The 23977-nt window shown below is 42.4% G+C and overlaps 1 protein-coding gene across 1 annotated transcript in view; it reads left to right on the top strand.

Annotated features, from left to right (window-relative positions):
• The window catches only part of SLC15A2 (solute carrier family 15 member 2), a 429960-nt gene that overhangs the window by 207600 nt on the left and 198383 nt on the right, over window positions 1-23977 (top strand). Inside the window, exon 12 of the mRNA XM_069224674.1 lies at window positions 5077-5121. Within this exon, the coding sequence (XP_069080775.1) occupies window positions 5077-5121 (45 nt within the window). The remainder of the gene's footprint in view (window positions 1-5076; window positions 5122-23977) is intronic.

Genomic DNA, 23977 nt, shown 5'->3' with positions numbered 1-23977 from the left:
GTGTTTAAGTAAAAACTCAGCTGGTTAACACCAATATTAAGAACTTCACAAATACGTGAAAATGTATATTTATGCAAACATGTGGCGAGAAGGTGAGTACTTGTAAAAGGTACAATTCTAATTCTAATTTAGCCACAACTGGAGAATTGTATGGTTATAAGTAGGAGCATGGCATTTGCATTGTATTTGCTATAAAGTAGGGCCGCTCTATATATGACAAACTATTTGCTTGTTACGGAAATTGGGGGTTTTACTGAACCCACAGAGAAGGAACAACTAAAGTGGACTTAGAGTGACCTGATTTCTATACTTAGGGAAACATTAAGAAATGTTATTGAGACATATGTAGAGTGTAATAAAAAGGTTCCATAAATAGGTACAATGATCAGAGGTTAAAATATAAACTTTTTCTCTTATGATAATATTCCTTTGGAATGCTGTATGAAAATGCATATCCTCTAATGAAAGCAAGGCAGTATGTTAATAATTAGCTTCGGAATACAATCTAAATAATTAAGACCTTATTATTTCACCTTTTTGCTGCTAGGCCTCCCCCCTCCGGTGTTGAGCCCTTTTTTTGGCTATTTGGGCTAGTTTGAGCTTAGACCCCATAACATTTTGTCCACATCCATCCAAGCCAAATCTACATCCTTTTTTTCCAGCATCCTGGGGATTCTAAAGGTACCCAAGGTTTGTGGATTCCCCACAGGGTGACCGAAAGTAGCCAAAATACAGCCAAATGTGAGTTTTTTTGGGGGAAAAATGGAAATAAAGTGCTGTAGAAGAAAGCATCTGTTTTTTCCACTGCAAATGGCATCAATGAAGAGCTTGCGGTCTTAAAATTACCAGCTTTCAGGATAGGCAGACAACCACATTTTTCAACACAGTTTTGGCATTTTACTGGGAGATAGCCGATTTTCCTATTTTTTGTGCTTTCAACCTTTGTCCAGTTAGTGGTAGAAATAGGTATGAAACCAATAGTACAGCCTGGAAAGCTATACATTTCTGGAAAGTAGACAGAACTCTGAATTCAGCAACGGGTCATTTGTGTAGCTCTTTCAAGGATTTCCCATAGAAAGAAACAGTTGGAATAAATATTGAAAATAACAGCCATTTGTGTCTACCTTTTCATCTGTAACTTCTTCTAACTACGGCAGAGTTTTGAAAGCAATATACTGATATGTTTGCTGGACCCTTCTGGTTGCTTGGATGTATAGGGCTTTTAGGTTCACCAAGAACCCAAGGTACCTAGAGCTAATAACTGAGCTGCACCTTGCAAAGGTTTTTCATTTTGTACTGGGTAAACGGTAATTCATCTGGTAAAATGTAAAGAGTGAAAAGTAGATATCAACGAAACCTATGTATTGCCAAAATGGCCACAAAATATGGAGTTTAAAAGCAGTGGTTATTTGCATATGTCTGAATTTGGGGGTACCCATAAAAGCCTGTGAATTAAAGGGCATTTCTCAAAAATGACCTCTTTCTTACACACTGTCTTGCATTTGGAAGGACCAAATGCATAGAAAGACAATTAGTAATAACACTTTTTACGATTCTGTCTGCCCCTCTGTCTTCTTATACAAATGGTACCTCACTTGTTTGGGTAGGCGTAGTGCCCGCAACAGGAAATGGGCCAAAACGCAACATGGACACTGCACATTTGCCCACCAAAAACGGACCCTTTATTTACAATGTGCCTAGCTGTGGATTTTGGGCTCTAGCTCAACCAGCACATAGGGAAACCTAGCAAACCTGTACAGTTTTTAAAGCTAGACACCTATAGGAATTCAGGATGTGGAGACTTGTGTGACTTTCACCAGGTTCTGTTGCCCAGAATCTCTTGCAAAACCTCAAAAGTTGTCTAAAAAACACATTTTCTGCACATTTCTGTGATGGAAAGTTCTGAAATATGAATGAACTACAAACTTCCTTTCAAATTGCATTCACCCAGGTCTACTAATAAAAATGGTCCCTCACTGTGTGGGTAGGCCTAGGGCCTGCAACTGGAATCAAATGAAAACGCAATGTGGACACATCACATTTTTTCACCCAAAACTGACCTAGCTGTGAAGTGTGGGTTATAACTCAGTCGGCCCTAGGGAAACCTAGCAAACCTGTACAGTTTGAAAACTAGACACACAGGGGAACCCAAGATGTGGTGACTTGTGTAGCTCTCACCAACTTCTGATACCCAGAAGCCCTTGCAAACCTCAAAATGTGTCTACAAATCACATTTTCCTCATATTTCTGTGATGGGCCCTTTTTTTGCAATGTGCCTAGCTCTGGGTTTTGGGCCCTAGCTCAGGAGACAACTAGGAAAACCTAGCAAACCTGTACAGGTTTTGAAAATTAGGCATGCCGGGGAATCCAAGATGGGGTGCTTTGTGGGGCTCTCACAAGGTTCTGTTACCGATAATCCCTTGCAAACCTCCAACTTTGGCAAAAAAGACACATTTTACTCACATTTCTGTGATGGAAAGTCCTGGAATCTGAGGGGAGCCACAAACTATCTTCTACTCAGCATTCCCCTAGGTCTCCTGATAAAAATGCTACCTCACTTGTGCGAGTGGGCCAAGTGCCCGCAACAGGGAGGGGCCCAAAACATATTGTGGAGACATCAAAATGATCTTTCACAAAATGACCTGTTTTTGCAAGGGGACACCTGCATTTTTGGTCTGAGCTGCGTGGCCTTCTAGAGAAACTACCAAACTCAGACATGTCTGAAAACTAGACACCACAGGGAATCCAGGGAGGTGTTACTTGCAAGGATCCTCCAACATTTTCTTACCCAGAATCCCCTGAAAACCCCAAATTTAGCTAAAAAAAAATCAAATTTTCATCACATTCATTTCTGTGTGTGATCACTGCACCAGCACAAATGTCCTACCACCCAGCGTCCCTCTTGGTCTCCTATTAAAAATGATACCTCACTTGTGTAGGTAGGCCAAGTGCCTGCGACAGGGAAGACCCAAACACATAAAGAAATTGAGGGGGAACCAATGCAGGTCTAAAAGGGCAGGTGTACATTTCTAGGCTCACTCTGCTTTGGGCACCCAAACAAATGGAGAAGAATGTTTATCGGTACAGATGGGGCAAGGTTAGGTGTTAGGAATTTTGTGGATTCATGCAGATTCCAGAAGTTTCCATAACAAAAATGTAGGGAAAATGCATGATTTCAGGCAAAGTTGGAGGTTTGAATGGCATTGTGGGTCAGAAAATTGTGTGGGGTGCATGTGAAGCACACCAACCTGGACTCCCGCAGATGTTTAGTTTTCAGAAGTGTCTGGGTCTGATAGGGTTTTCCAGGTGGCAGCATACCCAAGTACAAAAAGTGCAGCCACTCATCATTGCAAGTGGGATGATATTGGGAGTTAGCCAAGTTACCTTGACTCATATGCAAAATCAAAACCTAAAAGAGTCAAATGTCCTCTTGCTTGCCATTGGGATGAGATGCTTTAGATGACAGGGAGGCAGAAAGACTGTTACCCCCTTCATTTGGAGTGGGGGACATAACCCTGCCCATGGAGTGAGCCGCCCCCACACCTCTGATTTGTTTTATTCCCGGAGGTCTAGAGGGCTGTCTCCCCTCCGAGGGGGGGATGGGGTTATTAACCCATCTGCCCCCCCAGGGGGCAGAAAGACTTTGGCCCCATTTATTCGGGGGGAGCATGACTGTGGCCTTTTTTTGGGACGAGTGGGGGTATTGTCATGCACATTATGGACACCCTCCACCCCTACACTAACCAAAAAAAGTCCCTAGTGGCTTTCTGCCCCCCTGGTGGGGCAGAAGGACTCTGCCTATTATTTTGGGGGGGGCATTGCCGTGCCCACTCTGGGCAGCCTCCCCCCTTTCCTAAACAAAAAAAAGAACTGGTGCCTAGTGGGCTCTTTGTTCCCCCGGGAGGGAAGATTAGGGGCCAGTGCCCCCCGGGAGGGGGACAGAAAGACTGAATTGTGCCCAAAAAATATAGGGGGAGCAAAAGCCCTTGCCCGTGAAGCCACTCTCTCTCTCTAATGTCCAGTGGAGTGGATCCTTGTTTGAGGATTGAAAAGGGAGATTCTCTCCGTTCCAACGATACCTCTCCCATCTGGATTGGTACTTGTGGGGCTGAGAAAGCCCCATGAGCACCTATGCAGAGAAAATTAAATTAGCTGATCGGATTATTTCACTTTAGTTTTCAGAGAAGTTGCATCAAGGTGCCAGGCACGCACAGATCGTCATATCCCTGAAAACCAAAAAACAGGTTTGGGAGGTTCCCCACCTCCTGAGGCTGTTTTTTGGCAGCGGGAAATCCCTCTGGTGCGGACGCCAGAGGAATTTTCTGGCTTGTGTGCGATAAGGGCTGGGAGCTGTCCGACGCACACGAGCACCGTTAAAGCTCCATTGAGGTATACCTCTATGCCTACAACGTGCAGGGATTGTTGACTTTCACCTAATTCACAAAACCCAAAGCTACTTGCCTGAGAAAACTGTGTTAGATGGAGACTCATTTTGTAGATTGCCTACATTATGCACCAGGGTAGAAGTTACTGTTAAATTTCACTGTTTGTCTTTCCTCCACCAGATAATGAATTTCCTATTGAAAACTTCCCTTCCTGCCATAAAAATGAAATAAAGGGGGGGGGGGGGCATTTATGCGCTGCCCCACAATCATTGCACCACTTACATTTGGCACATTTTCATGTAAGTTAAAGAGTAGATACGTGTGGGAATGCCATTCTAATTTGACATTATTTTGGGAAAACCAACAATTCTTTTGATTTTCACAGTAGCAAGTGACATTGTGCATTTAAAAACTACAAATCCTGACTTTGTGAAACAGGGACCAAATTGTACACACGCAAACTCCCCTGTTACAAGAACATGAGTTCAGTTAATCTGTGGCAAAACAACAATATTTTAGAATGTCATGTGCACATTATTTTTTAACCTGTGTCTTTGTCCTGAAAAGAGCTTTAATGGCTTTAATGGGAGACCTCAAGGACAAAGGAGATTAAACCCATTATTCAGTGGCTCAAAATGCACAGTGTTAGATCAGGAACATGGACATAAGAGTATTCAATTATGTTTTTCAGGGCTCCAGGTGGACTTTGCAAGCTACAAGGATGGATGCTGACTTTGTAAGTACTTTGAAATATTTGAACTGTAAACTGTAGTTCCTTTTGTTTTCTACTGTGCAAACCTAGCCAAAATGCACTGAAGCACTGTACATGGTAAAAGACAAGCTTTAAGTCTGTGAGTAATAGGCGATGAAGCTGAGGTGTGTACGGGTAATAGATTGTGATATAGTATTCTTTGAAGAAGTGAGGCTTCAACTCCTTCCTGAACTGGAGCAGCTTTGGGGAAGTCCAGATAGATGTGTGGATATTGTTTCAGACAGTGGGTGTGTCGTTAGAAAAGGCCTGCTGTCTTTTTTTTCTATTTTTCACAATTCTTCCTCTGCAATCTGGCAGTGTTCCTGCTCCCGGTGTGCTAAGACCCCCCCAGAGATGGTAAGCAAGGGGGATGGCTGTGATAGCTGTATAAATGTTGCAACTGGTTTTGAAGATGGTGCAGGCTATCAAGGGCAGCCAGTGGTGTTCTATTATGTTAGGGTTGATGTGATCATCAGACCCTGGATGAAATATGCTGTAACATGTAGGAAGTGCCTAAGGAGTGCCAGTGTGGAGTCTGGAAGGCAATAAAGATGGGCATTACCGCCATCCAGATGCAGGAGTACAAGGGTTTGAAGAGTAGTTCAAAAGTCGCTTTCTTGAAGAAACAGTTTGACTTTCTTTTGAAGAGAGAGCTGGTACCAGACCCTCTTTGTTTTTAGCAATGTGTTCGGTGAGGGAAACGTTGGTGTCCAGGATGATTCCAAGTGATGTGCTATTTGGTGAGAGTTTGAGTTCGAAGCCAGGTTTGTACTGGATCTTGTTCTTGACAAATAATAGGCATTCTATCTTGATTGTATTGAAATTTAGGTTGGCACTGGACAACCAAGTCTGGATGTTGTTCAATCAGTGTTTGAGGCATTGGATGTTTGAAGCAGAGGCAACATATGACACCACTCCATATATTACTGTTCAGTTCAGTTTCTAATCAAACAAATGTGGATGACCAGACAGTGTTGTGTCTAGAAATGGCTGCAGGTCCAACTTTATTCATATTACCTTCTGTTCATCTTCCCTTTATTATTATTGCTCAGTGTCGAACACTCGATACACTGTAGCATTTGTCCACAGCAGCAAGGTGGAAGAGGAAAGTTCTGAAGTGTTTAGGAATGTCCATAAAGCATCTTGAGAATACCATATTGTTTAACAATTCTTAATCTCTATTACAAATTTCAAATGTCTGTTTTCTCATGAACCCTGTCCTTCCAAATCTTGATTGATGGAGGAAATTATACCCAGGTGGTACAGTTTCACTCATGCATTATTGTCTAGGGTAAGAATGGCTGCAGATGATGATTTTTCTTAAGAAAGGCTTTTATGACTGTAGTAAACTGGATTGATAAACTAGAGGCAAGCCTTAGTCTAGATTTAAGCTGCACCTGAGTTCCTACAAAGTAAAACAATCTACCTGTAAAAGCAAAATAAGTTTTCTGGAAGAAGTATTGTTCTTACCCTTGGTTGCTTGGCACAATAAAGCAGACTTCCCTCAGCGAAAATGGGTATAGGATTGAACACCAACAAAATAGATTGAAGAAATAAATAAGACAGCACTTCCAAACAAATGTGTTAAATCAAATTGAATGTAATGGTTATCATGATACCAAATCAACAAAAGTCAGTTTAAAGGGATCAATATTTCTTAAGTGTGAAATGAAATATAAAAAATTGCAAATCTAAAAGTCAATATATTTCCCTGAAGAGTGAGTGATTGTGCCCTTGGCAGCTTTTCAGGCTGACGGCGATGCAGCACTCATTAAGTAAAGCTTATCAGTTTTACTTGGTAAACAACTTTATCTTGGTCTTAGAAACATTTTTGAAGTTCATAATCATTCTGCATGGTACGTTTGATGTTGCAGCTGATCAATGGTTTGTGAATTTGAGACATTATTTTCTTGAGCCTGCAGAAGCCTCACACTCAAAAATTAAAGCTGAAAGTGGGACAAAACTGGAAAACTGCCTACTTAGGTTGTATCTTTTTTTGCACAGGCATTGGAATGTTGGTGACACTGCTTACATTTTTCCCCATTGCCCAGTGCCTCGTGATCTCCTTAAGGCACTCTTTTTCCACCACATTAATGTGACTCTTCAAGTGCACATGGGGAGGACATGAAGTCGGGGCACAGCTATGAATTGTCCATCGGCTCCATGCATCCAATAAGCCTTTCAGCTGGTCTGGGTCATTAAATTCCATTTTGCAAATGTCACATGTTATCAGGATAGTGGCAAGTTCCGGAAGAACATACTGGACCTCATTTCTGTTATGCCCTTCCTACAGAGCTAGAAAGCGTTTCCTCTTATGTCACATTTAATATGAGAAGTCTTGGAAGTCAAAGATTTTAGGATCGCCGATATGAAGGCACCTTTTCGCTTTGCTTCTTGGAGTATCTGATGCCCCTGTTGATCCATAGAGACACATACTATAATTTGACTCTGAGTATTTAGCTTGCACCCAGAATTTTTGGGTGAGCTGCATTTACATGGGTAAATCAGAAATCAGGCATTTTATTTCTAACAAGAGCCATTTCAATAGGGCAGACATGTCACTGTTCTCCATTTTCTCCAGGACTTCTGAAAAGTGCAGTTTTTTTCTGTGATTCCTGTACTCCAGCTCAGAGAGTATCCTTTGCATATGAAAGTAGTCCTGCTCCCAGTTGACTGCCATAGTAATAGTTTTTTCTGTTTTCGCTAACTTCTCCTCTGTCCCCATCAAATGAGTTCTTACAAACGTCATTTCTGATAAGGTCTGTCCTGTGTTCACCTCAGTAATCAATACTGATAATTTAATCCCAAAAGGATGCTTTAAGATAGAGTCTAGGGCTGATTCTTTTAAAATGTTGTCTGATAATATTGCAGTTTTCATGCACCTGCCAGTGACCACTTCAACGAACTACGGGTTTCAGCATTAAACAGATTTTTTGCTGAAAGTTATGTCTCTGGTAGTACTCCCCTAGAGATTGGCAAAATAATCCTTGCATCACGAGGCTGACTCATCTCAGGATTCTGCTGGTAGAGGGTGTCACTACTGCTCCCTTCAAAGTCCACACAGTATTCTGTATTTTCTTGTGGGTGGTTTAATGTGAATGTGGCAGGTTGGCTGCTCTAGAGAACACAGTCAGGTCTGAAGTGTGCATCTACAAATAGGTTAAATAATACTGAATTTGTGAAATCCAGCGCTGCTTCTCTGTGTCTGTAATTACCCTATATGCAATAAAGTCAATCCACATCGGTTTTGAGAACAGCATTGTTTTTCCTCCCTATCACTCAGTGCAGAGAGATGTGTATGCACGTATACGCTGAAGACTGAAATTGTTCGGCACCTTAGATGAGATCATTCATCCATATTTCAGTCAATAGTCAAAAAAGTTAGCATTATACTGAAGGCTCCTGCTGTCGTGGGTCAATGGTATTCAATATCTACAGTGGGTTTTTGCTTGTAGAGACCCCCGTTCTCAATATGACGACTGCTCTTTGCAGTCCCCTTTCTTAGTACATTACACCTGGTAGCAAATTAAATTGGAGGGGCACAAAACACACACACATAAAACTACACATATAAAATACACACATAACGTACACACCAATGTAAATATTAAAAAAACACGCACCTAACTTGATGGTCTGCAGCACGTCCCTGTTCTTCTGCAGCATGATTGGTGTGAGTTTTTTGTGTGTTGTGTCTTAATTATTTACTGTACTGGTGTTTTTAAATGCTTTACACTCTTGTCTCCTAAGTTAGGCCTGCCCGCTCGATTACAGCTACCAAGGGATGAGCAAGGGGCTAATTTACTGAGACAATAGACACCAAAATCACAAAAATCCAATGTAGGAAACTGGAGATATGAATTATCAAACAATAAACACTTTTTAGTGCTTAGAAACACAAAGCCCCAAAATGGGACATCTGGATGCAGTAGACTGGGCCAAAGGCAAAATTTGAGGCCAACCACAATGGAGCCTTGGTTGAATACACTAAGCGGGAGGCCTTGGTCAAACTTTTACCTTCATACTTGAAATCTTTTCTGGAGCTTTTTATCCCAAGGGCCCTGGTTGCTGTTCACCAAGCTGGATTTGGTGAGGGTTCACCAGCTTTGTTTTCAGTGAGCGGCCAATCAAATCCTGGAAGTCGGACCTCTGGAGCTTTTCAGCAGGGCGAACTTTAAATCCCAGCAATGCGGCGAGGGTTCGCCGGCTCGACTTCCTGGGTCGAGTCGGGCACCTCCTGGAGCTTTTTAACCAAAATTCTCCAAACTTCTCCAAACTTCCGGAGGTGTTTCCTGGAGTCCTCCTTGCAGGTTTAAAGGGTTCAAAACACAATTCCAAGGATCTCGAACCTCCTGGATCGGCCTTCAAAAGTTGAGACCACGATTCCCACAATGCATCAGGCCAAGTACTTGAAAGTCCACTGGATGCCCACCAGGCTGGGGACTCTTGTTGGAGATGATGCAGGTGAAGCTCTGTTAACCTGTAGCTGCAGGGAGACCAATTCTGATTCCCTCTTGAAGCAAGGCACAGTCCCCAGGGATGTAGTACCAGATTGTGCAGCAGGTGCAGTTTGCTCAGAAGTGCAGGCCAAGGGTGCATATCCAGATTCCAGCAGGACAGTCCTTTATTCTCTTGTAATTTCAGGCAGCAGAACTGAGAGGCTAGGCACCTCTCACATATTTATTCACAGCTCCTGGCTATCAGGACGGGTGTCATCCTTGACTAATAGATTGCAGGGTGACACCCAGGTGCATGACCATTTCCTCCAAATTGTGGCATATTCCTGTCCCAGAAAGCACAATTCTTCCAAAATCCTTGATGGCTGAAATTTCAGCAGATCAGTCAGAGCTAACTAAACCAACTCCAAGTGTGGCTTTTGTTCATTTTTTTGGCTTACAAAAACAAAAAGACTCATAACTTCCTTTGTGCACAAGTTATGATAAATTCACCAATGGTAAATTGCTGGATCTATCAAAACAAATCTTTTAGGTCCTGGAATGACATTTCTTTGCCTCTCCTAACAGTATTTACAGTCAAATACAATATTGCAATGTTAGCCTATGGGGCCCAGTGTCTACAATGAGGGAAAAAATGAAATGAGCAGTTTTCCCTCACCAGGGTTTATAAAACATCTTTCATAAGGACTCTGCTCACAGTTACATGACCCCTCACCCCTGTGAGACCTAGGGGAGACTCTGGGGGTACCTAGTATGTAACAATAATATAGAGTATCAGTTTTGAAGTGGCCATACCACCAAAATCGAATTGGGAAACCATATTCATTTAAATGCAGTCTGCATAGTCAGGCTGCATTTAAAAATGACATAAAACATCCAGCAGTGCCCACATGCAAAGGGCAGCAAATCTGCTGGGCCTCTAACTTCCATGCCCTATTATCTACTAGGGTCTTATTGGTAGTTGGCACCCCCTTGCCCTGTTATCTACTAGGGACTTATAGAGGCTGTAATGCAAATGGTAAAAATGTGACTTTTAAAGACAGGCTGCAAGGCAGGCCTGCGTTTAAAATAACAGAAAGCACACAGCAGTGCACACATACAAGTGAGAAATTCTGTTGGGTGTCCAATCTCCATGCCCTATTATCTACTAGGGAATTACAGGGTCTGTCAGGCCAATTGTAAGGGTACCGTAATACCATGTGTACTCTGCTACATGTGCATGTTTAAACATGGCACTGGACTGGGCCTGGCTAGCAGCTCCCAGGGCACAGTCAGAGTCAGTTACCATCAGTGCCATTCAGCAAAAATAATGGGTGTGAACAGGGCAAAAGGATGACTTTGCAACAAAAGTCAACCCTGTAAATTACGCTTTCCCAATCAGGAACCCTGTCTGATGGGTATCACATATACAATGACAGGTTAGTTAGCAGCCTCTCAGTTCCCAGATGTCCAGAAATACCAGCTGTTTAATTTTAAAAAATCAGGGGAACAACGCAAAAATCTGGCGTTTCCTGTATTGAAGAATTACTGTTTTCGAAACACTTGAAACTTGACTGAGAAATGGATCACTGGAAAATATGCACAGATGTGTTTTTCACACGCAACAATATATCCATTCGAAACAAGAAAATACAGAAATTTTTCTCGCCAATGTGCTTGTAGTAGCATGTTAATTACAAGGAATATAAAGCAACACTTAAAGAAATTTGCAATTGCAAAACATAGATGCGTCATAAACAAAAGTGGATTTTTTTCTATGGCATGTAAAGAGCCGAAAGATTTTTGGGCTTGGTTTTTAATATTTTCAAAGATGAGAGCAGAGTACATCGTACCAGATAACTGAACTAGACTAGGCAAAGGTTATTTTCACCTAGTAGGGATATATGATCAACACAGCGAGTTACTTGGTGCAACATTGCAGTTTGGAAATTATTATTAAAACTTTTAAAGTGCTTAACTTTACAACAGAGATCAAATTATCTTGGGCTCCAGGCACGTCATATAAAATTATTTATTTTAACAATAATTGCATATCCAGGTCTCAAGGGTAAATGGTGCATTATCTATTTGCATCCAATGGTTACACATTAACTTTGGTTACCAAAAAACAACGGGTATAGCAAGTGACTTCGCACACCCATTGACCTTAATGACATAACATGAAATGGCTTCATAATAACATTGAACCTGCATTATCCCATGAAGTGATGTCCGCATAACCATAATCCTTGATGACATCACAATAATTGACAAAGTTGAAGGAACTTCAACATGTCAAAACATGTGTAATTAATACAATAACACAGCCTAATTTAGGGTACTGACATGATATGTCGGGGGAATATTACCCATTTGTCTTTGTACTACATGAAAAACTGTGGGTTTATCTGAAGAAGCTAAAGTAGTTCCTGAAATATACAGGGAGTGCAGAATTATTAGGCAAATGAGTATTTTGACCACATCATCCTCTTTATGCATGTTGTCTTACTCCAAGCTGTATAGGCTCGAAAGCCTACTACCAATTAAGCATATTAGGTGATGTGCATCTCTGTAATGAGAAGGGGTGTGGTCTAATGACATCAACACCCTATATCAGGTGTGCATAATTATTAGGCAACTTCCTTTCCTTTGGCAAAATGGGTCAAAAGAAGGACTTGACAGGCTCAGAAAAGTCAAAAATAGTGAGATATCTTGCAGAGGGATGCAGCACTCTTAAAATTGCAAAGCTTCTGAAGCGTGATCATCGAACAATCAAGCGTTTCATTCAAAATAGTCAACAGGGTCGCAAGAAGCGTGTGGAAAAAACAAGGCGCAAAATAACTGCCCATGAACTGAGAAAAGTCAAGCGTGCAGCTGCCACGATGCCACTTGCCACCAGTTTGGCCATATTTCAGAGCTGCAACATCACTGGAGTGCCCAAAAGCACAAGGTGTGCAATACTCTGAGACATGGCCAAGGTAATAAAGGCTGAAAGACGACCACCACTGAACAAGACACACAAGCTGAAACGTCAAGACTGGGCCAAGAAATATCTCAAGACTGATTTTTCTAAGGTTTTATGGACTGATGAAATGAGAGTGAGTCTTGATGGGCCAGATGGATGGGCCCGTGGCTGGATTGGTAAAGGGCAGAGAGCTCCAGTCCGACTCAGACGCCAGCAAGGTGGAGGTGGAGTACTGGTTTGGGCTGGTATCATCAAAGATGAGCTTGTGGGGCCTTTTCGGGTTGAGGATGGAGTCAAGCTCAACTCCCAGTCCTACTGCCAGTTCCTGGAAGACACCTTCTTCAAGCAGTGGTACAGGAAGAAGCCTGCATCCTTCAAGAAAAACATGATTTTCATGCAGGGCAATGCTCCATCACACGCGTCCAAGTACTCCACAGCGTGGCTGGCAAGAAAGGGTATAAAAGAAGGAAATCTAATGACATGGCCTCCTTGTTCACCTGATCTGAACCCCATTGAGAACCTGTGGTCCATCATCAAATGTGAGATTTACAAGGAGGGAAAACAGTACACCTCTCTGAACAGTGTCTGGGAGGCTGTGGTTGCTGCTGCACGCAATGTTGATGGTGAACAGATCAAAACACTGACAGAATCCATGGATGGCAGGCTTTTGAGGGTCCTTGCAAAGAAAGGTGGCTATATTGGTCACTGATTTGTTTTTGTTTTGTTTTTGAATGTCAGAAATGTATATTTGTGAATGTTGAGATGTTATATTGGTTTCACTGGTAATAATAAATAATTGAAATGGGTATATATTTGATTTTTGTTAAGTTGCCTAATAATTATGCACAGTAATAGTCACCTGCACACACAGATATCCCCCTAACATAGCTAAAACTAAAAACAAACTAAAAACTACTTCCAAAAATATTCAGCTTTGATATTAATGAGTTTTTTGGGTTTATTGAGAACATGGTTGTTGTTCAATAATAAAATTAATCCTCAAAAATACAACTTGCCTAATAATTCTGCACTCCCTGTATTGCAAAAATAAAGATACTGATAAACCACAGCGAGGGGAAAATAGAGATTAAAAAATACAGTAGCCATGCCAACATTTATTAGCGACATAGACCGTGTATGGAATATGAACTATGTCATTAGCTTAAATTATCCCTTATTGCTAATACATTTTGATTTATGTTAATTCACAAGGCGAAGCACAGAGGCGATAGTTGTATTCAAAACATCATTTCATTTTATTCACAACGATGACACGTGGCAATAACTTGTTTAAAAAGTGTTTGTTCTTAGCTCATTTTTACTTAATCTGAAGAGTACACTTTGCACTGCTGAATTTATTTATTTTACAAAAACTAAAGGGTAATGGCCCGGCTTCGGTGGAAGCTGCAGCAAGTAAACAGTGCTGATCAAGATTCTTTTTACCTTTTCTCTTTGCAGTGGTGGCGGGTGATCTTTGAGAGTGTTGGGTCATAATGCTTGCCCTGAACTGGAACAAGCAAGTGACGCAAATGCTCCCAACCTCTTTTACAGCGGTTCGACAGGGGTTAAATAGTGCATTTTAAAGCACAATTTTCACATAGATTTGCAAAAAAGCAATAGGCTACTGAAGGGACATTGTTAAATATTTGGCGGGGTGCTAAGCTAATCTAGGAGTTAAACCTATTTTTTTCAAAATGTGCTGTGGGTGTCCCGCATTTCTCAAAAATTGCCTCCATTGTGTCACGTTTAACATTTTGACATGGGTGCCCACATATGCCATTGGTACATTGCATGCTAAAAATCGAATTCAATATTCCAGTACCAGAATTTTGCCATTGGTGACATCCATATTTAATTGGTGAGCCTTATGTTAAACATTAACTTTTATGTGAGGGACAAAATACTGTTATGCGTTCACCAAAGTGGGACCATATGTTAGATTTGTCCTGCTTTATGCAATGAACTACCTTCAATGTGCCTGAGCCAGCATGGTTCTGTGGGAGTCCTATGTACCAATAATTACCTCCAGTACAGCAGGGCCAGTATTTCCATGTGGTGTCCATTATGCCCAGAATTACCCCTTATACAGCAGCGTTTCGAACTTTGGCTTGGGTGTAACATATGCCAGCAATACCTCAAATATATAAGGGTCAGCTTTTTTGCCACAGGTGCCTGTCATGCTAACAGTTGCTCCCAGTAAGCCAATGTTAGCATTTTGCAATGGCTGCCCCAATAATTACTTTCAGTATGTCATGGCTGATGGCAGACCCACAAGCATAACACCACAGCCTCACTAATGTTCACTTACATTCTCTCACTAATTCTCATTCCCACTCACTCTCACTTATTCCCATTCCCTTAAACTCATTCATTCTTTGTCACTGTCTTTCAGTCACTCTTACTCTCATTCAAACATTCTCCTTCATTCCAACTCCCTCATTCCAACTCACTCACTTCTACTCAATTGTTCTCTCACTTACACTCTCTACATTGGCATACACTCACTCACACGTTCTCACTTAATCTCACTAATTTTCACTCTGGCTCACTCACTCATTCACACTCACATTTGCTCTTAGTCATACCGTCTCACTCATACTTAGTTACAGTCATTCTCACTCTCACTCATTCTCACTCAAGTTACACTCACTGTCAATCACTTTCACTCATTCTCGCTCACACTTATTTTCACTCACACTGATTCCCATTCCCATTCCATCACAATCATCCTTATGAATTCTTTCTGACTCTGACTCACTCATACTCACTGACTGATAATAAGTCTCACTTGGTCTCTCTACCATTGTCATGTACTCTGTCTTATACATAAAATGCTGTCTGCAACGTAAACACAGCACACATCTGAAGCATTTTTTTACTTATCTCAGCTGCCAGTGAATGTTCCATTCCTGCTCTGATACTCCATTTTTATTACACTAGTAGTACATAATATTAGCGTACTAAATAATGCAATGGAAACAAGGACAGAGAACTCCAATGCCCTTAAGAGGGAGCCTACCCTGTGTTCTTGGCCATGATCTTTCCACCTTTGAAGGCAGATGTCACAAGGACAGTGCCAGCGGTCCCAAGTTTTATGTGACCCCCTAAATGACATCCACAATATTAGAACATCCTTACATCAAATCAATCAATATCTACCTGAAATAAAATGATAAATAAGTACACAGTACCAAGTACACTGGGCAAATTGTAATAACCACTACTTTCCCTCAGTGATCACTATCAACTTAAGGCACCTCCCACAACCATAAACATTTATAAGTTGGCCCATACCCACAGATATGAAAACTAATATTGTGCCTAATCTTACATCAATCTCCTGCATCTTTCCGCTTCTTTAAAAAAAGTGTAAATACTATGACAAATATCAGAGCTACTTGAAAGTTGAAGATAAAACAGGACGTTCCTACACACCCTGAACCTCAAAAAGGCTTTAAATTTTGGCTTGATAAATAAAATAAAATAAATTAAGGATTATAAAATTTACTTACAAACACGAAGTGCATCATAGTCTGCTCTGACACTCCATTGCTGGGGCAAGCTAATACTGGCATACCCAGAAACGCTCAAGTACCTGAGAAACTCAGAAGCCGCCGCCCTATGACAGCGCTAAAGCCAAGAAATAAAGATCACTGCCAGAGTGAAAGGAGTATTGCTAGATACAGTACAGGGTCCACAGGTACAAAAAAACGTGAGATACTCTTTAATGGAACCTTTGCTTGACACAATGTTCACAATTTACAAAACTGCAGCGCTTCACCATCAGCTTATCAATTTTTTTTAGAGTGAAAGGTGCGTCAAATATGTCAAGTAGGCTGAATGCATTAAAATCTTTTTGTAAGAAAGCCAACAAAGAGATTGGGAGCTAATTATCCAATTTAAGGCAGACTAAGATATTGTCTCTGACTGGCCTCAGTATTGGCCTACACATGGAGCAAAGAAAAAGAGGAGATTTGCCTTATATATGCTGGAGGTTAAGATCTGAGTGAATAATAAAATGGGAGCTCATGTGGGGCAGATGCAGGAGCTGCCTGCAAATGGCATTTTCCTCAATTTGTAAGGTAATAACATTGTGATATCCTCCAATCCCAGCACCATATAACTCTCCGGACACACTGAGCTTTATAAATATTCAAGAAAGAAGAAACTGTCCCCTTGCCAGTGGCCTCAGGCAAATAAAGCTCCAGACAATCTGCTGAGCTTCATGCATGAGCAACTGATCTGCGGCTGCTAAGAACCAGCCCTATTAAGAACAACCCACAATTAGTTAAAATCGGTGACACTACCAAGTGGAAGCCCCCTCATCATTAATTTGGGCATGTTTTTCTTGGCTGGTCCACAAGCCATAATGCACAGTTTCCCATAATTTGTGACCATGTCCAGCTAGCTCTTGAAAGATATAAACGATTCAACCAACATGGGTAAAGTCCATGCGGTCCTTGCCAAAAGTACCACATTGTCTGCGTAGAGCAACACTAGCACAGAAACCTGAGAAACCATTGGGATGTCTCTAGTGGTTTTAAACAAAGGGGGACACAAATTATTTTTATAGATAATAAAAAGTAGTCGAGCCAGAAATCCTCCAAGGCTCCCCCCTTTGGTTTAGGGAATAGTATCAGACAGTTCTCCTATTAGGCCGAAGCAAACCTTCACTTCCAGGTCCTCGTGGAGAATATGCAAAAGTTTGCTAGTGCCACATCAAACCCCTAGATCTAACAGCATCAACTAAAGTTTGGTTCTATTAATAGCGTTGAATGCTGTTGACAAGTCCATAAAGGCCGCATACAGCGGACAGTGCTTAGCAATGGTATACTTCCTATGGTCAAATTTAGATTTAGGCACTGTTCCACTGTACCTATCCCCTGGTGAAACTCAAATTAAAAGGGACACAGAATGCTGTTAAGATTTCCCCAAGATTTTAATCCATTAAACAGTTAAGTATCACCCGTAAAATGATCTTGTCTGTACTATCTATAAGAAAAATATGATGGTAGCATTTGGAAACCTTACTGTCCCCTTTTTTAAAGTTAGGGACTATTGTAAAAAGGGTCCAGGAATTTGGGACCTTGTTACATAAGGAATTATTAAAAGCATTAGTTAACAAGCGTCCCCAAAGATCTGTGTTACACTTAATAAGGTCCACTGGAACACCATCCAGTCCCGACATTTTACCACTTGGGCTTTGCCTAATAGCATGGATGACTTCCTGAAGGGTAAAAATATTGTATGTGAATGAGGTAGTTTGACCTTTAACTGCTCCCTCAAGTTCTCATCTTCCTTCATGTGGTAAATAGCTCTAAAGTGTGTAGCTCAATCTGAGCCCGGGATATTGCAGTTCAAGTGGTGATTTGGTGGAGTTTCACATTGTTTAATCCTGTTAACCGTGTCTCAAAATATTGTTCTTAGTGAACAATGCGCTTTCCAGGAGCTCCCAATCCCTACGGTTCAAAGCCTTCTTCCTTGTCCGCAGGGTATTCTTTTTAGATCCTATTAGCTTCATGCACCGCAATGGGGTCTTTCATGGTTATAGAGAAGGCCTTCCTTAGCCTATCATTGGCTAAAGAGCAAGGCTAACTAACCAATGAGGGTTTGCCTGCCCATGACTTTTCAGCTGTAGGAAAAGCTTTCTAATTCTCAGATTTAAAGTTCCAAAGTGGGCTAACATATTGTCCTCCCGTTCATCAGATAAACAATGCAAAAATATTACAAGGTGAGACTTCAGCAACGTGGCAAGTGTAGCCCCTGGGTCTTTCAAGTGCCACACAAGCCTTAATCCATCACAGGTATGCTGGGTGATAGGAATTGATGGCTTAGGTAAATTAGTTTTATACACTGGGAATTGTCCCACAGCATACAGAGCAGTATTGTTCCCCAACATCCTGTTGCTAAAACAGCACCATACGAGAACCAAGATGAGAGGTTTCTTGTTGAGAAAATGTGATCTATGACCAAGGCCGACCATGCCCTCTAAAACAGGACAATAATGCAATAATGCACATCTGTGCTAAACAATCAAATAAGGTCAACAAGATCATATTCAGCAAGATATCTACCTGTTAGAAATGGGGTCTTTGATTTGCAGTCAGGTTACCCCCTGTCCAAGCAAGGACCCTCACTCGAGTCATGGTAAAAGAGAATCACCCTCAGCTAACCCCCGCTCACCCCCTTGGTAGCTTGGCACGAGCAGTAGGCTTAACTTCAGAGTGCTAGGTGTAAAGAATTTGTACCAACACACACAGTAACTTAATGAAAACACTACAAAATGACATGACACAATACAGGTTTAGAAAAATGGGAAATATTTATCTAAATAAAACAGGACCAAAATGACAAACATCCACAATACACAAGTCAAGTTATCAATTAAAAAGCAAAAAGAGTCTTCATACAGTTTTAAACACACACTAACGCTGTTAGGGTGAAAATGTACCTTGGGCGCGTCAAAAATAACCCTGCTCGGGCGAGTGTGCATCAAAAAGGGCTGGCGATGTGTCGATTTCAAGCCCGAGCGAGACCTTGCATTGGTTCTCCTTTTGTCGGGTCGGCGCGTGTCGTTTCTTCTCTCCGCAGGATAGCGATACGTCAATCCGGTCAGCACTCTCGGGTCCCGGCAGGCCTTGCATCGTTTTTACACGCCCACCCGTGTTTGCGTCGGAAATCTAGCCGCAAGATGATCTGAAAACCAAGCAGCACGGGTTGCGATCTCACCAGCCTCCGTCAGCGATGCTGTGTGTCGTTTTTTCAGCCCCGGGCATCAATCGTTGGGTCGCGTTGCAGGCGAGCATCGATTTTCAGCCGTGAAGCCGGCAGTGTGTTGATTTTTCAGCTACAGATCGGAGTTGCACCGATCTTTTCCCCGCACGGCGGTTGGTGCATGAATTTCTCACTCTTGGGCTGCCAACTTCTCCTTTCAGGGTCCCAGGAACTGGATGGGCACCACTTGGCAGAGTTGGAGTCTCTCCAGAGACTCCAGATGCTGACAGAGAGAAGTCTTTGCTGTCCTTGAGACTTCAATCAACAGGAGGTAAGCTCTATATCAAGCCCTTGGAGATCTTCAAAAGAAGTAACGCAACACAAAGTCCAGTCTTTGTCCTCTAGCACAGGCAGAAGCAGCAACTGCAGGAGGGCTCTAGAAAGCACAGTCACAGGCAGGGCAGCTCTTCTTCCTCAGCTCTTCAGCTCTTCTCCAGGCAGAGGTTCCTCTTGGTTTCCAAAAGTGTTTTAAAGTCTGTGGTTTTGGGTGCCCTTCTTATACCCATTTTCTCCTTTGAAGTAGGCATACTTCAAAGCAAAGTCTCTCTTGATTGCGAAATCCTGCCTTGCCCAGCCCAGACCCGAGATACTCACCAGGGGGTTGGAGACTGCATTGTGTGAGGGCAGGCACAGCCCTTTCAGGTGTAAGTGACCACTCCTCCCCTTCCTCCTAGCACAGATGGCTCATCAGGATATGCAGTCTACACCCCAGCTCCCTTTGTGTTACTGTCTAGTGAGAGATGCAACCAGCCCAACTGTCAAACTGACCCAGACAGGGAATCCACAAACAGGCAGAGTCACAGAAATGGTTTGAGCAAGAAAATGCTCACTTTCTAAAAGTTGCATTTTCAAACACACAATCTTAAAATCAACTTTACTAAAAGATGTATTTTTAAATTGTGAGCTCAGAGACCCCAAACTCCACATCCATCCGCTCCCAAAGGGAATCTACACTTTAATCATATCCATGTTAACCTATGAGAGGGACATGCCTCACAACAGTGAAAAACGAATTTAGCAATATTTCACTGTCAGGACATATAAAACACATTACTATATGTCATATCTTAACCATACACTATATCCTGCCCTTGGGGCTCCCTAGGGCCTACCTTAGGGGTGCCTTACATGTAAGAAAAGGGAAGGGTTAGGCCTGGCAAGTGGGTACACTTGCAAAGTTGAATTTACAGTTTAAAACTGCACACACAGACACTGCAGTGGCAGGTCTGACACATGATTACAGAGCTACTTATGTGGGTGGCACAACCAGTGCTGCAGGCCCACAAGTAGCATTTGATTTACAGGCCCGGGCACCTCTAATGCACTGTACTAGGGACTTACTAGTAACTCAAATATGCCAATCATGGATGAACCAATTACATATACATTTTGTATAGGAGCACTTGCACTTTAGCACTGGTTAGCAGTGGTAAAGTGCCTAGAGTAACTAAAACACCAAAAACAGACTCCTGCACACATCAACAACCTGGGAAACAGAGGCAAAAATTTAAGGGAGACAACGCCAAGGATGAAAAGTCTAACACTACCCAACTCCTCCCCTCTACTGTCAGGTTTTGCCCACAGGGTGCAGAATTGTCAGTGCCTTGTGCCTTATAGTTGGTCACCAGCTTGGCATTAACATCCCCACAGAGAGGTAGTTAGGCTGTGATATATGCCTAGGTCGTATGGGCTTCAAATCAGCAAGGAGGGCAAATAAACGGTTCATACAGGATTTAAGAAATCATTATTATTATAAAAAATCATTAGATATAAATAAAAAGCGCTTGATTTATCCTTAATTAGCAAGGCAATAATGGCCGAACTTTCAGTGTCTAAGACTGAAACTTCCACTTTCAAATTAAGGTTAACCCGTACAGATAGACCACCATTAGCTCTGCCATTTGTGGAAGGGATAGTGGGGCAAGAATAACAGGCAAAGCCAGGGCATCAGGGATAAGTAGTTTCCCACGTTTCCTGCATTGCAGCAAAAAGAAATTTAGCAACTGGCTTTAACCAAACTTTAATAATCTTGTTTTTTAAACCAGCAGTATTCGAGCTTAGCAATGTAATAAAGCCCCTCATACTTACATTCTAGAAGCCCTTTGCAAGAACCCTATTATCCACACGATTGGCAGTTTTAAAAAATGTAGGGGAGAGAACTTGGTTACAATCTTGGATACCATCTCAAGCCAGTCCATAGTAGAAAGAACATTAAAGCAATTCGAGAGAGATAAAGGAACCTGATCCCCCATGCTAGGATGAGTGTCAAGCTCCAACCCAGATGACTGTGAATCATTGGAAAAGGGACCAACCTCAGTGCTCACATATTTCTTTGTAAATATGTTGGCCAAATGGGGGTATCGGGGCTGCTGAAACAAGATGCAAGGTCATTCAAATAGCCTTGCAGAACCAGGGCTATATTTCCCTCTGCCACAGTGCTGCTAAGGGGCCCAACCAAAAACCTTTGCACTAAAAGTGGCAATCTGAAATTAACAATAACACAGTCCCCCCTGAAATGAATGGGCCAGGCACAATCCATCCAGCTCTGCGAGTCAGCAAAATATCATTAGCAAAGAGGGAAACCTCTGTGGCATACAAGCCACTCAAAAACATTATTGCTAAACTCATCATTAGTCTCCACCTGCCCCTGCAAAAATAGGGGACTACAATACGAATAGCCAAGTAAGGCCACACAGCTAGAGAAAGGTTTATTTTAGGCTGATTTAAAGGTAAGCGTGACATGCTTCAAGGTTGCTCCTCCATGCACAAGTTAGTAGGGAGACCACTTTCACTCCGGTTCTGTCTATTCTTTTCAAATGGGAGAGGGCACTACCCAGAAGTGGTGTTACCCTCTGACAGTGGGGCTGGAAGGCTAGCATTTGGATAGTTAGAATGAGACCCTTCGGGCACTCCTAGTGTGGGTGATGTTGAAGAGCTGCTTTGCAGAGGCAAGGTGGCAGATTAATGGCAATTTGCCCCCGATATGTTGGTCTCTAATTGTCTAGATTGCCTTGGTGGTAACACAATTTGTATTTAATGGCTTTAAACCACTCAATGAGATGGGAAAGTTCAGCTTAGAAAAGGTTCTTTAGTTTATCACAGCAAATTTTCATAACACGGTCAATACAGAGTTGGTCCATTTTTTAAATCCCTGCAGTCCCTGCCAAAGGAAGTGAAGAAAAAGGAGCTACATTACTGATGGGAGATGGCCCTGTGATCAGTGTTTGACTTGCCTGAATTATCTTATTGGGTGAGACTTTTTGTTTGCTGCAAGTGCCTCGCTTTGTTTTCCTAGTAACTGAGAGGGGAACTAACAGTTTCACAGGGTACCAAAGTAGATTAATTACAGGCTCTGCAGTATCGAAAAATGGCTTGGTAGTATTTAGGCTGCTAGCTGAGCCCTTGCTGGGAGAGTTTCCTGAGATTACCTTGTTCGAAAATGCAGAAGAAACCATACCCATATTCAGCAAGAGCCTCCTCTCTGTTAGTGTAATTTCAGTGCTAATAACCTCAATGGCCATTTCCAACATACATTTAATAGATGTATATTTAATTGGAGGAGTGGATAGTAATTGACTTTCAATAGTTTTTTCTTTCCCATCTTAGCAATTGGATAGATGATGATAACTAACCAAAGCAGAACAGGCATATGGTTGTTAAGAACTAAGTATGGGAGGTGGATTTCAAAAACAGGCAAACAAAACAGCCACAAGGTACCTTAATGGCAGGGACAAGAGATTGTAGTGCCCTCCCTTCTGCTTCAGTCAAACTCACCACTCTGCACGGTGTAGCATCCCTCTCTGCAGGAGACCAGGGCTCCTTAAGAGGACAGAGGAAGGCAATAGGAATCCTGGGGTTGTAGTCCACTCGCTCCTGTTTCAGTCAATCACACCACACTGCACTGTGTAGCATCCTGTGCTGCGAGAGACCACAGGGCCTTATGGAGCCAGAGGAAGGCAGTATAAATCCTTGGAGTTGTAGTACTCTTCTTCCTGCTTTAGTCAATCACACCACTCTGCCCTGTGTAGAGCACCTCACTGGAAGAGACCACAGGGCCTTATGAGACCAGTGGAAGGCACAAGAGGAAGGAATTAGCTAAAGAAAAAAAATTCCTATGACTGGCCTTTGGAGATTTCAGAACAACACAGAAGTAGATTGCGGATGTTGTTACCAGCTGCATTTGAAATAATTATGAATCCCATGAATCTGGGAGAGACTGAGGGGGTCGTTATAACCCTGGCGGGCTTGAGACCGCCAGGGTCGCAGTAGCAATCTGACTACCGCATTACGAATGTTGCGCCATGTTTGGACCACCAGCACTATCAGTTTTCCTCCAACAAAGGGACTGACGGTGCTGGCCATCCTCATCCTCCAGGGCAGCGCTGCAAGCAGCGCCGCCGTGGGGTTTTACGACCCCCCTCTCCGCCAGCTTTTACATGGCAGTAGAACTGCCATGTAAAGGCTGGTGAGACGGGGTGCAGGAGGCCCTGGGGAGGCCCTGCACTGCCCATGCACTTGGCATGGGCAGTGCAGGGACCCCCATGGCCAGCTGGGTCACGCTGTTTACTGTCTGCATTGCATACTGGGAACAGCACAACAGGTGTTGGTGCACCCTATACAATGCAGCATTGCCACTGGCTCAGTTATGAGCCAGCGTCAATGTTGT

The sequence above is a fragment of the Pleurodeles waltl genome, chromosome 3_1, assembly GCF_031143425.1.
Source record: "Pleurodeles waltl isolate 20211129_DDA chromosome 3_1, aPleWal1.hap1.20221129, whole genome shotgun sequence".
Taxonomy (NCBI): Eukaryota; Metazoa; Chordata; class Amphibia; order Caudata; family Salamandridae; genus Pleurodeles; species Pleurodeles waltl.
The sequence above is the reverse complement of the archived record's forward strand: the minus strand, read 5'-3'. Positions and strand labels throughout refer to the sequence as shown.